Source organism: Neofelis nebulosa, chromosome 9 (assembly GCF_028018385.1).
Source record: "Neofelis nebulosa isolate mNeoNeb1 chromosome 9, mNeoNeb1.pri, whole genome shotgun sequence".
Lineage (NCBI taxonomy): Eukaryota > Metazoa > Chordata > Mammalia > Carnivora > Felidae > Neofelis > Neofelis nebulosa.
This window is the reverse complement of record NC_080790.1, coordinates 140,651,985-140,667,809: the sequence shown is the minus strand read 5'-3', so window position 1 is coordinate 140,667,809 and position 15,825 is coordinate 140,651,985. Positions and strand designations below refer to the sequence as shown.

The 15,825-nt window shown below is 57.9% G+C and overlaps 1 protein-coding gene across 1 annotated transcript; it reads left to right on the top strand.

Annotated features, from left to right (window-relative positions):
- The first annotated feature begins 8,704 nt into the window (after window positions 1-8,704).
- Window positions 8,705-15,595, top strand: BHLHE23 (basic helix-loop-helix family member e23). The gene is made up of 3 exons (XM_058686420.1): window positions 8,705-8,765; window positions 10,639-10,808; window positions 14,539-15,595. The coding sequence occupies exons 1-3, from the start codon at window positions 8,705-8,707 to the stop codon at window positions 15,577-15,579; spliced, it is 1,272 nt and encodes a 423-aa protein (XP_058542403.1). The 3' UTR covers window positions 15,580-15,595.
- The last annotated feature ends 230 nt before the right edge of the window (window positions 15,596-15,825 follow it).

Below are 15,825 nucleotides of genomic sequence, written 5' to 3'. Positions count from 1 at the left end.
CAGAGAGCTAGAGAGCTGCAGCCACGCCCACCCGGAGAGGGACTCTGCACAGGGGTGCGGGGGGGGGAGAGCCAGGTGCCCTCGGGGCCCCCAGGTGAGAAAGTGCAGCTCCCCCCGCCCAGGACTCTGGACCCCAGGTCCCAGGTCCCAAGCCTGGGGCTGGACTTTATCCCGTCTGCATCCGGACAGATGCAGCGCGTCCCTGACTCTGTCCCAGGGCCATGTGACCCGGGGCAAGCCGACCCTCTGGGGGAGGCGAATGAGGCCACCGAGGTCCTGGCAAAGCTGTCGGAGCTGGGGCCTCCCTTGTTCAGCAACAGCGACAGACTCAGAGGCCGAGCTCCCCGGTGGCGGGCCAGCATACGTGGCAGAAGGACCTGTGAGGACCTCCGACCCTGCAGGACTGTGCCCTTTGAGGGACAGAAGTCCGTCTCAGAGCCCTTGGCTACCAGCTCGCCGGCGGGGGACAGTGCCCAGGCTGCGGCTCAGGAAGGCCCACGGGCCCAGAGGCCTCTCTGAGCAGAGGAGATAGAGGCCAGAATCAGGGAGGCCAAGGCAGCGGGCAGCCCAGGGCCGAGGCCCCGCGCGCCATCCGGAGGGAGCCCCAGGGATCCGCAGAGGGCGCCGAGCTTGGCGCAGACGAGGGTCTGCACGCACAGGGCGCGACGCCCCAAGATGAGGGGCCGGGCAACGTGCGTCCCAGCAAGGGGCACCGGGCAGGGCCCCAGAGGGACTCTCTGAGGGTACGTGAGCCGCACACAGTGCTCCAGGGCGCCCGTCAACAGAAAAGCCCGCCCGGAAAGGGTCGGCCTGGCCCCTGCCGACCTAGCTGCACAACACAGAGACCTCCCCGAAGCACTAGGACAAAATCCGCACCCAACGGCACAGGGTCCCCAAGGCCAGCGTCCCAGCAAGGTTGCCAGGGACAGGAAGAAGGGGGAAGCGTCACCCGCAGCGGGAGGAAAATGGGTCGGCAGGAGCAGGCCCAGAACGACAGAGGGACGGCTCGGCGGCGGGGAGGCTCGTGTCCTCGGAGCATCGGGTGGTGGGAACGTGACTCCCACGTCTTCTCATCCCACACGTGAAAAACGCAGCCTCGGAGCATCGGGTGGTGGGAACGTGACTCCCACGTCTTCTCATCCCACACGTGAAAAACGCAGCCTCTCAAGTGACAAACACAAGGGACAAGATGAACAGCAAATCTCACGTCACAAAAGGAAAAAAGTGAACGTGAGGACACGGCAATAAAAACTACCCGCAAGGAAGCCCAGAGGGGACAAAATAGACTGAAACAAGAGTATCAGTGGCACGCAGGCCACCAGTAAGGGGGTGGAGGGACAGGAAATACGCCCTAAAAAATAACGGTCAAGTTTTCCAAACCTGCTGAAAATCCAGAGACTGAAAGAGACCAACAACTTCCAGCGGAATGAACCCCAACGAAAAGCCTGGTGCGGCGATCCCAACACAGCGGCCAAAAACCGGCAATAAAGGAAAACCTCCAGCAGTCCAGGAAAACAGACGAATCACCCACAGCAGGACGGGGATCGGAGCTACGGCGGACCGCTGGGTGACAATGTACGGGCCAAACACGGCGAGGGGACAGCTTTAAAGTATCCACAGAGAAAGAAAATCTGTCCAGCTAAAACCCGACGTGGCACAAAAATATCTTCACAGATGAAACGTTTTTACACAAACGAAAAAAGTCAGAGGATTTGTCACCCGCAGGCTCTCAGGAAGAAGTCATCAAAGATCTTCAGGCACAGCGAATGACACCGGGCCGGTCTACGCAGACGGACAAGGTGGGCCAGACAAGGAGAGCACGTGGGTAAAGGTGACACACTGTCTTATTTTTGATTTTCGGAAGGTAATCGAGCGTTGAGAGCGACTTATTAAGGGTGTGCCTTGGGCTCCGCCCACACAGCGTGGGCCGTGCGACAGCGGCACGAGGCAGGGGCGCGAGCCCACGGCTGCCGGGCGTGCAGGGCGGGCGCTGGGTTAGCAGGACCCACGCTGACCCCAGACAGCCACCGCTGACATGGAACTCAGAGCCAACAGTAGAGATAAAGATTGAAACACTTTTCAAACCCAGTCCCCGGCGATACAGGAAAAGAGGAAAGGAGACGTTTTGTGAAGACGCGTGTCCGGAAAACGCGTGTCTCCTCGAAGACAAGGAGAGAGCCTTCAGTGGAGGCAAGGACACCCCGTCCGGACAGAAAGGCTAACGGACCCATGCGCGTACCAGGGAGGACATCCACTCATCGGCGATGACAAAGGGACACCAGCCCAACTCCACAGGCCAGAGTCAATGAGGCTCATGGGACACAGCCAGGCAGATGTCACTCGCACCCTGGCCGACCAGCCACGGTCCAGATGGGGCCACGGGCCTCCGGTGGGCGTCCACACAGGTGGCTTCACGCAAACACAGCGGCAGGTGTTGGCGAACACTGGGCCGGGACAAGGCCCGTCGCCCAGATCGGCCGGTGACCGGGGGTTGTGTCTTATTGGCCGTGAGGGCACCAGTGGGGGACGGGCTCCTGCCTGCTGCCCTGGGGGTGGGCGCTCCCATGGCCGCCGTGTGCAGCCAGGGTGTGAAATGGCCACAACCATCTGACCCAGTGCCATAGTGACGGGGCTCAGAATGAGGTCCAAGGTGCCGTGGGCTGAGGGAGCAGGGAGAGGGGACACCTAAGTGGGAGGCCAACAAGCCATCGTGCCTGCCGGCAACCCTCAGCCTTGCTACCCCATTTTACAGATGGGGAAGAGTGAGGGAGGCCTTCCTGGACGGCTGGGCAGGGCACCGGGGTCCACACTGCCATCGTCCCAATAAGGTGACCCACTGAAGTGTGTGAATCGCGTGGTGCACACGGGTCCTGTCCCCACACACGCAGACCCCGTCTGCACACATGGGCCCTGTCTGCACATGTGGACGCCGTCTGCACACATGGGCCCCGTCCACACACTTGCCTAAAGTGCACAGAACCTGGGAGGCAGGTGCCATGGCCGGGCCTTGCCCAGGTGAGGAGAGAGTTGCGGGTCCCGCATCAGCTGCCAGGAGCCTGGCCCCAGGTCCCCAGCCGCCGCCCGCCGAGGCCTGCTCCTCCTCCCTCTGGGGCCATGCTCAGTCTCCGGGGCCCAGATCCTCCCTGCAGCCAGAACCCACCATCCTCGGGCACCAGGCTGGAACCCCTCAGCCATCGCACAGACGCCCCTGCGCCTCCCTGCAGCCCTCCCCTGTCTGCGGGGCCCCCTCCCGTACCCAGAACGGCTTCTGGTGCCTGCAGCCCCCCCCATCCCCGCTGGACTCCACCTGATGCAGGGCTGCGGGGGGCAGGGTGAGGGGACCGGGGCTGTGTCTTGATTACCCCAGAGGGCCCAGGGCGAGAGGTCGGGCCCAAGAGCCACCTAGGACACGCTTGGACTCCATGACTCCGCAGCCCCCAGACCTGCCTTGGAAGCGGCTGGACCCAGGGGCTTGCTGCCCCCTGGAGGCCAGAAGGAGAACTGACCCTAATGGGCCACCCCCTCACCCCGTGAGGAGGAGGTGCTGCGGGGTGCTGAGCCACACCCACGCGGAGCCCCACTGATGTCCCAGTGTCCCCACACCTGCAGAGTGCGGGGCAGGGGCTCGGGGCACGGTGACCTCAGGTGACCTGAGCAAGTGCTGGGCAGTCACTGCCTGATCTCCGAGTGCCCGCAGAGAACACAGGCAAGGGGGCAGCAGGTGAGCCAGGACCTAATGGGGTTAATGGGGGAGGAGTGGGCAGGGGACACAGAGGACAGAAGCTGGAGCAGGACTCAGGCAGGCCCCCCGAGAGGGGTGCAGGGGACAGAGGGGAGTGGCATGGGCCTCGCAGGGAAAGTTCTGCCTGCAGATGTCGGGGGCTGAGGGACCACCTGGGCCAAGGTGGGAGTGGGCCGCTGTTCTCCCAAGCTCTGAACGGCAGCCAGGGGCCCCTGCAAAGGGCCAGGTGGGCCACGGTCTTACTGTGAATGAGGGGACCTCGGCAGGGACACACCTGACATGCTTCACCAGGATCCCCCTTGTCACCTGGGGAGGAAGAAACGTGGGGAGCCCGTGCAGCAGCAGGATGCAGGGAGGCTGTCTCAGGTACTACTCCTGCGTGACGGCCACCTTTTATCACTCGTGATCCCGCGTGTTGGGAATTGGAGCGGGCTCAGCAGGACAGCCGTCTGCTCCACATGCCGTGGGCTGGGCAGGGTCAGGAGGTCCAAGTAGGGCCACCGATACCCCGGGGCCTCCTTGCGGGTAGGTGCTAGGCACATCCTCTCTGGAACCTCTCTCCTGAGGACAATGTGTCCAGGGGCCAGAGGCAGCGAAGGAGCAGAGGCAGAAGCACCCCACCACCACCAAAAGAACAGACGCAACCCCGTCTGCTGCACTGCTGAAGACCCACGTCCGGGAGGGGGGCGGGTAGCTGTGGACGCCTCAACTCAGTGAATGCTGAGGCCAACGGCCTGGACCGGTGGGGAGTGGCAGCAGTGGGCAAAGAAAGGGGTGTCTCCAAGCACCCACTTAAGCAGCAGAAGGAAGGAACGAGGTCTGTCTGCACGGCCATGTGCTCCCAAGAGCAGTGCCTGCCCCAGGACCAGAGGAGCTGGCCCGGACTCCCCCCTCCACACACACCCTCACAGGTGGTCCAGAGCACACGCCTCCCTGAGGAAAAGGCAAGAAATTGGGGGAAATCTCAGCACACCTCCTCCTAGTGCCCCCCTGGTGAAGACAGGAAGGTGCCCAGGGGCCCTAGGTGGCATTTCCACACGGTCCCACATCGGCATTACAGAGCCACCTCTGCCAAGGGAAGCCTGGGATCCACCAGCCTCTGATCTTGTTTCCAGCCTCTCGAGCTCTGCCTCCAGTTCTGCCTCCAGGACTCCCATGCCAGCCCTGTCACTGGGTGCTCACAGCCCTCCCCTGCTGCCTTCCCTGCCAACTCCAGTCAGCATGAGCGTGACTGATCAAAGCCAGGGATGGGACACCGGACCCCTCACCATCCTCAGGCCCCAGAGCGAATGGTCTGCCAACAGCGGTGGGGAGCACAGTCCAACTTCCATTTCCTCCAGAGTCTGAGGTCAAGGCTCTGCCCACTTTTTAAATCAGTTTGCGTTTTTTGCTACTGAGTTGTATGAGTTCTTTACATAGTTTGGATATGACCCCCCTTATCACATATATGATTTGCAAATATTTTCTCCCATTCTGTAGGATATCTTTTCATTTTGTTGAAGTTTCCTTTGCTGAACAGAAGCTTTTGGTTTGATGTAGTCCCAGTAGTTTGTTTTTGCCTTTGTTTTTGTGCCAAATCCAAAAAAAATCATCACCAAGACCAATGTCAGGGAGGTTACTATCTGTGTTTTCTTTTAGGAGTTTTAAGGCTTCAGATCTTATGTTCAAGTCTTTAATCTATTTTGAGTTGATTTTTGTGGATGGTTTAAGATAGGGGACCAGTTTCATTCTTTTGCATGAGGTTGCCTAGATTTCTCAACACCATCTGTTGAAGAGAATGTCTTTTCCTCATTGAATATTCTTGGCTCTTTTGTCATAAATTAATTGGCCATATATGTGTAAGTTTATTTCTGGGATCTCTGTTCCACTGGTCCGTGTGTCTGTTTTTATGCAAAAGCCACACTGTTTTGATTACTACAGCTTTGTACCATGGTTTTAAAGAAGGAAGCATGATGCCTTCAGCTTTGGTCCTCTTTCTCAATACTGCCTTGGCTACTCAGGGTATTTTGTGGTTCCATACAGATTTTAGGAATTTTTTTTTTTCTATTTCGTAAAAAAAAAAAAAATGCCATTGGAATCTTGATAAGGATTGCATTGAATCTATAGATGGCCTTGGTATAGACATTTTAACAATATTAAGTCAACCCATGGGCACAGAATGTCTCTCCATTTATTTGGGTTGTCTTCAACATGTGTCAACAATGTCACAGTTTTCAGAGAACAGGTCTGTCACCTCCATGGTTAAATTTATTGCTGGGTATTTTACTGTTTTTGATGCAATTGTAAATGGGATTATTTTCTTAATTCCTCTTTCTGATGGTTTGTGGTTAGCATATAGAAACTCAACTGATTTTTGTGTATTAATTGTGTATCCTGCAACTTTCTTGAATTCTTTTATTAGTTATGACAGTTGTTTAGTGGAGTCTTGAGGGGTTTCTATACAGACAGTCCCCTACTTGTGATTATTTGACTTTACAAAGGTGGGAAAGCAATACACATTCAGTAGAAATCGTACTTTGACATTTGCTCTCTCCCCCAGCTAAAATCATGCGGTCAGATCCTGCCTTGTGAGGCTGGGTGGGGATGGCTGCCAGCAGCCACGCGCTCAGGAAGGTCAACAGCAGATCCACTCACAACAATTCTGCATCCAGTCAACATCCTATTTCCCCTTTCCATACGGCATTCAATAAATCAGATATTCAACACTTTATCATAAAACAGGCTTTGTGTCGGAGGACACTGCCCAACTGTAGGCTCATGTCAGTGTTCTGAGCACGTTTAAGGTCAGCGAGGCTAAGGTGTGATGTCTGGTAGGTGAAGCGTGTGAAATGCATTTCCTACTTGTGACAGTTTCAACTTACGATGTGTTTGTCAGGATGTGACCCGTCCTAAGTCCAGGAAGATCTCTATATAAAACCATGTCATTTTCACACAGAGGCAAGTTTATTTCTTCCTTTCCGATCTGAATGCCTCTTGCTTCTTTTTCTATCAGCCATATTGGCCTATGATTTTCTTTTCCTGTAGTGTCTTACTTGGTTTTGAAATCAGGGTAATGCTGGACTCAAAACATGGTTTTGGAACTGCTCCCTCGTGTTCAATTTTTTGGAAGATTTTGAGAGGGATCGGGGTTAATTCTTCTTTAAATGTCTGATAGAATCTACCTGTGAAGCCATCTGGCCCCGGGCTTCTCTTCATTGGGAGGTTCTTAATTATGGACTCAATCTCCTTGCTACTGATTAGTCTGCTCAGACGTTCTGTCCCTTCATGACTCAGGCGTGCTGGGTTGTATGTTTCCAGGAATTTGCCCATTTCTTCGGGCTGTCCAACTTGTTGGCATACAATTGTTCACAGCGGTCTCAGGACCCTTTGTATTTCTGTGGTACCTTATAAGCACATGGATGTTTATAGCAACTTCATTCATAATTGCCAACAACTAACAGAAGAAATAGAGATGTCTGTAACCATGTAGACATTTTTAACGATACAGCGAATTTGGCCAAATTAACTTACATAAAACATTACACCCAACAACATGCTTTCACACACAAAAAAAAAAATTACAAAAATTAACCCTATGAGATGTCACAGCAATTTAGGGAGAAGGAGGGAGGGACAAACAGGGGGGCGCAAGGGCAGGGATTTCTAAGTCATTGTAATTGTTCTGTGTGACGCATACCCATCACTACACATCTGCCCAAAGCATCGGCGCCCACAGCACACGGAGGCTCATGTAAGCTACGGACTCTGGTTTGTCATATGTATCAGCATTGGTTCATCAGCCGTGACACCTGCAGCTCGTCCTGCAAAGTCAGTAACAGAGGAGTGGGGGAGGGGAAGGGTTAAGTGGACACTATACTTTCTCATCAGTTTTCATATGAACTTTAAAACTGGTCTTTAAAGAAAGTGTACTAATTTTTTTTTAATTGACCATATGCTGAGCCTAAAGCAAGCTTCAAAAAGGAAACTAAGGGATCTTGTTAACATCTTTAGGGAACAAATTTTTCAGAGCAGTCTCGATGTGCCCAGCAGAAAGGCTTTATGGATGGTTGTCCGCTCCCCGTGGTACAGTCCAGTTACACAGTGAGAGGCTGTCACATCTCAGCAGCTGTCAATAGATGAAAGATAAGAATATGGAGGGTTTGAACAACACGATACATACACTCGACTGAATTTAGGTAAATACAGACTATATATATATATATATATATATATACACATATATACACATACATACATAGGATTTCAACTGTGTCCAATAAAACTCCCATCATACGCATGAGCTATGTTCAACAACTGTAATGGAATAAAATTAGAAATCGACAAGAAAGGAAAACCAAAAACGTATTCATATATCTAAGTAGTATTTACGAATTTTAAAGCTGCTTTCCTATGAAGAAATCTGGTATTGCTTCAAAGAAATTTAACTATTTTGTTAACGTTTATTTATTTTTGAAAGACAGAGCATGAGCAGGGGAGGGGCGGAGGAGAGGGAGGCACAGAATCCGAAGCAGGGCTCCAGGCTCCGAGCTGTCAGCCCAGAGCCCGAAGCGGGGCTCAAACCCACGGACCGTGAGATCATGATCTGAGCTGAAGTCGGACGCTTAACTGACTGAGCCACCCGGGGGCCCCACTTCAAAGAAATGTAAAGGCTCCATATCTAAACGTCAGGGGTGCAGACTGTGTTCTCAGAGGGAAATGCTGAGCCTTGATTGAATGTCCAGAGTCTCTTGGCGAAGCTCACTGCTCCTAATGAAGCACAAAAGATGGACACCTTGTCCAGCTGGGGGCTGGGGGGAGGGTGTCAGGAAGGCTTCCTGGAGGAGGAGGTACATTCAGCCCGATGGGATGGGCAGGGGCATTCCAAGCGGGCAGACGTCTAAAGCCAAGGCGCTGGAACCAGGAACACCCCACGTCACACATCACTGGCACCAGTGCTGGGGGCACCGTGGGGTGGGGCTCAGCATGGGGTTGCGCAGGTGGGAACGGCCTAGAGCACCCCCAAGTGGCAGGGACTCTGCCGCAGGTGAGTGACAGCTGCTGGGCGTTGTGGGTGGAAAGAGATCGGACCAGCCAGGAACCTGGTGATGGAGAAGAGGGAGCAGAGCGGCGAGGGTGAGCCTGCACGGAAACCCTGCCCGAGCCGGCACACCGACTTGTTCTCTGTGTATTGCTCTAGGTCAGTGGCTGGGCCACGAACCAAGGAGACCGTTTGAGGAGATAAATTCATGCTGATGCATGCTGCACCTGTCTCCACGGCATCCTTCCCGAATACCCAGCAGGTGCCCCCTCTGCGGGGGATCCGAAGGTCCAGCTGGTGGGACAGGATTTGGGAGTCATGAGCAACATTCGGGAGGCGGCCGGGAACTGTCTTATATGTGCCTCATCACGAGGCCACATCGCATTAAAACCTCCTCTCGTACGGCGTGGCAGCCTGAAAGTAGCATGTTCAGTGAGAGAAGCCCACGAGGCATGATTGCAGTCACACGAAATGTCCAGAAGAGGCACAGACACAGACAGAAAGGAGACGGGTGGTTGCCAGGGGCTGGGGGAGGGGAGGAATGGAGAGCGGGTGGGTGAATACGGGGTGTCTGTTTTGGTGTGATAAAAGTGTCTTAAAATAGATTGTGAGGTGGTGAGGGACGCGTAACACCGTGGACATACTGAGAACCTCTGAAATGTGCACTTTCAATGGGTGATCTGTGTCGTATGTGAATTACATCTCAGTGAAGCCTCTCTCATCAGCCTGGACGGGCCTGGCTCAGTGCCTGCTCGTAGGGGAGAGGGGGGAATCCTTTGAAAATCTCCCAGTGCCGTAAAAATATGAAAGGTTGTAGTTCTGCGAAGCTTCTAACAACACCTAGACCAAAAACAGCTTCTGGGGGGCGCCTGGGCGGCTCAGTCGGTTGAGGGTCCCACTCTCGATTTCGGCCCAGGTCATGACCTCACAGTTCATGGGACCGAGCCCGATGGGATCCCCATGGGATCGAGCACTGGCAGTGCAGAGCCCGCTTGGAATTCTCTCTCTCTCCCTCCCTCTCTGCCCCTTCCCCTCTCGTGCTTGCTCTCTAAATAAATAAACATTTTTAAAAAAAAACAGCTTCTTGTAAGCAGACCAGGACCAGTCCATCCACCTGCCCCAAGAAGAGTGTGTTGACACTGAGCAGAGGTGGGTCAGATGCCGACCACCACCCTGGGCGCTGTGGCACAGACTCTGGGGGCTTTGAGGGCGTGCACTAAGCACTGCCTAGAGGCACTTGGTAAGGGGTACACAGAGACATGTGTCACCCTAAAATGAGCTAAGCAGCACTGTCCTCCATCACCAGAGACCCAGAAAGACAACGGGGGCGGGGGGCAGAGTCCCGCCTGAAATCCCAGAGGAACCACCCGACCTCCTCCCTGCTGGGCGAGCCGGAGGTGGTCCTGGCTGCCCCTAGGGACCTTGTCCCCGGGGAATCATCCACGCAAAACCGCAAAGAGTTGCAACCTCGTTTGGCCTCCCGCACTAGAGCAATATCACAGAAACGAAGCACAACCAGAAACCGGGTGCAGAGATGTGCAAGAAAATCAATAAAAGCATTCAGAGGTGTGAAATAAATGCTTGTTAGGCACCTTTCAGAGAACGTCTGTGAGTGAACGCCCCACGTCCCCACACCAGCCACCGTGGCCTCCTGTTCGTTAGTGGTGTTTGACAAGAAACGGTTGAAACGTCACGGGTGGTATAGGAATGAGAAGGATGCTCTGTGCTAGGAGACGGGAACCCTACCACGCAGGGCTCATTCCCAACACTGACAGGTGGATTCTTCCGCCCTTGAGGCTGGGAATCCCCCAGAAGGTCCATGTCCACACGGTGTGTCCACGGCCTCCCTTGTCCTGTCTCGACGCCCCTCCATTTGCAGATGAGGAAGTGTGGCTTGCCCGAGGCCACGCAGCAGCGAGCTCTGGGGACCCCAGCACTGTGTTCCCTGCTGCTCCCCTGCCCCGGCCTGCCTGCCTGGCCCCCCAGGTGACTGTGTTCCACGTGGGCCCCCACCTGCCCCACCGGCCCCCCTTCCCCAAGACCCAACAAGTACAGATGCAGGGGCAGCCGGCGCCATCCACTGGGAGCTGTGGCATCCGACTGTCCCCGCCTGGCTGTGGCAGAAGGGCCGGCCGCATGCAGGGACCGTGTCTGTGTGACCCAGAGTGGCTACCCGGAGGGCGGAGGAACCACTGTTCAGAACAGCCTTCAGTTACAAACACAGTCCCACTTTACTGATGCGGAGACGGGCCCAGGGAGGCTGCGGAGCTACCCGTAAGCGGTGGAGTCCGTGCAGCCCTACCTCACCCCATGCTGCCCCTGCCTGCAAGGGTGAAGGGCCCAGAGCTGGGGAGACCTGGGCCACGGCACAGATCTGCTTCATCAGGCTGTATACACCAGGGCCAGCCTCGAACCAACAAACCCCGGGACCGTGAACCCAGTGACCAGCATGACAGACAACAGGAACCTGGGAAGCAGCCTCCTGCGGCCGGTGAGCAGGTGCCCAGAGGCGGGAGAGCAGGCATCCACCTGGCCCTGAACTCCTAGGAGCCCCTGAGCCCAGCGGGTGGGGCGCAATCTCCTGAGCGGCCAGCAGGTGGCGGCGTCTGACCAAAAAACGGTGCCTCTCCTGGCGCTTTGCCGGATTTGAAGCTGCTTTTCTGTCTGTGGGGGGTGGGCCCCCGACGAAGGCTGTTTTAGGGTCCTGGGCTCCAGATGTGGGCCCATCCCTGCCTCCAGTCCTTTTCCGAGCCGTTGAAGGTGCTTAGTTACGGGGCCATTTAGAAAATGGCGGTGGCCTGAAGTTTAGACATCCCAACTTCCATGCCCACCGCAGACCAGGGTCCCCGTCCTCGGCTGCAACGCGGACACCGGCTTTAACCTAACCTCCCGGGTGACGCCGACCTGCAGAGGTGGCTGGGACTCTGCTCCAGGCCTTTTTTTTTTTTTTTAAGGTTAAATCTTTTATTTCCATTTTTTAAAGTTTTTATTTTGATCACGCGGTGCTCATCACAATCCCAAGTGCTCCCCTTAAGCCCCGCCCCCCGTCCCCCCCCTCTGGTGGCCATGGGTGTTCTCGGCACTGAGGAGTCTGTTTCTGGGCTTGTCTCTCGCTCTTTCTTTTCCCTTCTCTTGTTTGTTTCTTAGATTCTGCATGTGAGTAAAATCATAGGGTCTTTGTTTTTGACTTAATTTGCTCAAGTGTATTTCCAGATCCATCCACGTCGTGGCAAATGGCAAGATTCCATTCTTCTTGGTGGCTGAATAATATTCCATTGCCTGTCTGTCTCTACCTCTATCTCTATGTGTCTGTATATCGAGAGAGAGAGAGAGAGAGAGAGAGAGAGATCCAGGCCATGACTGGAAAGCCAACCTCACTGTACCTGCACAGTGACTATGTCGGTCACCATGGCGTTCTGCTGACACAGCCCTCGGTGATTCAAATGCCCCCACTGGGTCCATAGCATATGGTCCCCTCAACCCCATCACCTCCAGTCGGTCCTGAGCCCCAGAGGCAGGACATCGTCTGATGCACTTTTCCTCAGGGCCCCTGTGGACTTGGCCCACCTCTCTGTATCCCCTGTCACCCCCTCTCCCCTGCAGCTCTGCCAGGCCTGGAGGGACCTCCAGGAGGAAGTGTCCCCAGCCCCCAGAGCACAGTGGCCTGTAGAGAACATTTCCCTGAGCACAATGGCTGCTGCTGTCCTCCAACATGCCACACTCCTTCTGACAGCCCGGATGCCCCCGCCCCCAGCCCCCTGGTCTAATTAACAGCCACTCACCCTTCAGACCACGGCCTGAACACCATGGCTTCCTGTCCACACAAGGCTGTCCCCAGAGCTGGCCTGTGACTGACCTCGGCCCAGGCCCCTCTCAGAAAGGCCCCTCACCCTGACCCTTCTCGTCCTTGCCAAAGACAGGGTCCACCTTCGCTCTGGGCCCGGAGACGCTGTGGGGGAGACCTGCCCTCCTGAACACACAGCGAGGGCAACCACAAGGCCCCAGCACAGGCAGGTGCCTCAGCCTGTGTGTAGCTCCTCTCCACTCATTTCCATGTGGGGCCCGGAGCAAGGACGCCCTGAGGTTTTCCACGATGGCCTACCCCTAGGTTCCTGCCCTCAAACACCAGCACAGAGCATAGAAGCCCTTGAGAGCCAGGATCCCAGTCATTGCTGGATTTCCAGAACCTTCCAGACAGCAAATGGCTCTTAGCCATTCACTCCACGGCACCTACTCACCTCCCTGAGGACTCAACACCACACGCACCATTTCTGTTACTCTCTCCTTGAAGGAACCTGGAGAGCAGAGACACTAAGCCTCTTTGCCAAGGTCTCGTGCTGGAGGCCAGGGTGACACTTGTCTCTGGGCTGAGCCAGAAGCAAGCCTTCCCACCAGCTCCCGGGCCTCCAGGCAGCTTCCCACCCGGAGAAAGTCTGGGGTCCTGGCCTCCACCCCTCACTGGAAGAACCAAAAAGCTGGGTGCTGAGGCCGGCAGGACCTCCATCCACCGGGGCCGGATCCGAGAGGCAGCAGCAGCCCGGAGACTCCAGGGAAAGCCCCAGAAGCCAGTGTGCACTCAACGCCTGGGTGGTTTTCTGTCCAAGAACGCAGAGGAGTTAGCTGCTGGTGCGCAAGCCATGTGCGGATATCATTCCTTCAGCATACTCTGCAAACAAGGACCCAGGGTTTGAGGAAGGAACCATGGCGCCCTCAGCTCCTTCCCCTGCCCCGTCTGAGCCGTTCTGGGCTTTTCCAACCTGTGTTAGAAACTCCATGGTTACTCCCATCGTCTCAGACCTTCTGAGAGCTCTGACACTAGTCCCCAAAGCCTCCCCTCAGCCTCCAGAACTTTTCCTGGTGGGGGCTCCCAGCTCGGCCCGCCCCTCACACGGAGGAAGCTGAGCCCAGTGACCAGCACAGCCCCCACCCCCCTGCAGGCTCTGGGAGAATTGCAGAATAGGACCTCATACATCGCAGCACCCCCCCACCCCGGGCCCCCAGGCAAAGATCGGGTCTGGCGCCCACCTGGGGATGCCACCTTAGTGTCCCCGGGGCGGGGAGTGTTGGGTGAGACACGGGCCAGAATTACGACTCCTCCCACCTCCACCCCCAGTGTCTCACTGGCCACCCTCCCCAAATCCACCACGGAGGTCACACCCTGACAAGGACAAATGAGAAGACCTCTCTGCGCCTGGACAAGTGTGAGAAACCCTCACACCTGAATTACCAGAAAATTGAAACAAGACGTTTATCCTAAGCAAGTTTTGTCCTCAAAGTCCAATCCCTGCTTTAAGCCACTATGACTTGGGGGAGTGTGGAAAGGGAGGCACTCATCCGGGGAAAGTGCGCGGGGACCACAGGCCCAGGGACTTCCCGATGGCGCCACAGGGCGGGCAGCCCGAGTGAGCGGTGCGCAAACTGGGTTACGCGGCTGTACGTGGGCTCCGTGGGGCACCTACCCGGGCTGCACGCCCAAGACCCCGGAGGAGGCCCCAGGCCAGGGCTCCGCACCTGCTCCGGCCGGGGGGGGGGGGGGGGGGGCGCGGGGGGGGCGGGGGGGGGGGCAGGTGTCCGGGGCTGTGCTGCGCGCTCCCCGCTCCGACCCGACCCCTGCGCGACACCGGAGCCGGCTCCTGCCAGAAGAACCAGGGACAAGACGGGCTGAGGCAGGTGCCCGCGTCAGACGCGGGCGTCGTGCGGCGGCAGCCCCCGGGGAGGCAGGAATCAGCCGGAGACGCGGAGATGCAGGTAAAGCCGCCGCCAGCCCATCTCCACGCAGACCTCCAGCTCCCTGCATCCCGCGGTCCCCGCCCCGGCCGTCGGTAGGCGCCGCCGGTGGAGCCAGGCGGTCACCAAGTCCCCTCTGATTGGATGGCCGCGAAGTCCCAGCAGCCGCCTCCGCACCTTAAAACGGGAGCGGAGCGCGTGGGAGCTCCAGCCCGCCCCGCCCGGCCCTGCACGCGGCGGCGAGGGGTGGGGGAGGAGGAGGGCAGGAGGGAGCGAGGAGGAAGGACGAGGAGGACGGAGAGAGGAGGCGCCCAGGAGGCGGGGCCCGGGCGGCCGGAGAGGCTCCGGGACCGACCCACCGACCGCCGCCGACAGCCGGACCGACGCGCGAGCCCGGAGCTGCACCGGCCGCGCGGCCATGGCCGAGCTCAAGTCGCTGTCGGGGGACGCGTACCTGGCGCTGAGCCACGGCTACGCGGCGGCCACGGCCGGCCTGGCCTACGGGGCGGCGCGGGGGCCCGAGGCGGCCCGCGGCTACGGCGCGCCGGGCCCGGGCGGCGACCTCCCCGCGGCGCCCGCGCCCCACGCCCCGGCGGCGGCCGAGAGCAGCGGCGAGCAGAGCGACGACGACGACGCCTTCGAGCAGCGGCGGCGGCGGCGGCGGCGGGGGCCCGGGGGCGCGGGGGACGGGCGGCGGCGGCCTCGGGAGCAGCGCTCGCTGCGGCTGAGCATCAACGCGCGCGAGCGGCGGCGGATGCACGACCTGAACGACGCGCTGGACGGGCTGCGCGCCGTCATCCCCTACGCGCACAGCCCGTCGGTGCGCAAGCTCTCCAAGATCGCCACGCTGCTGCTCGCCAAGAACTACATCCTCATGCAGGCGCAGGCCCTGGACGAGATGCGGCGCCTCGTGGCCTACCTCAACCAGGGCCAGGGCCTGGCGGGCCCCGTGGCCGCTGCGCCCCTGACGCCCTTCGGCCAGGCCGCTGTGTACCCCTTCTCTGCGGGCGCCCCGCTGCCCTGCCCGGACAAGTGCACCACCTTCTCCGGGACGCCCTCGGCGCTTTGCAAACACTGTAACGAGAAGCCGTGAGGGCCCCGAGCCGCCCCCACTCCCGCACGCGTCTCACATTTTACCTTGCCCCCCCCCACCCCGCGACCGTGTCACCCTGACCCCACCGGCCCCACCCATCGGGAGAAGGCGCCCGAAGTCGCTTCCAGCCTGTGCGCGCGGAACCGTGTAGGGCCGCGAGCTCAGAGCACGTCTGGGCGCGGTGGAGAGCGGAACACCGGAATCCAAGCCCCCGAGCCCTCGGTGCGCGCCCCCGGCAATCTCCTG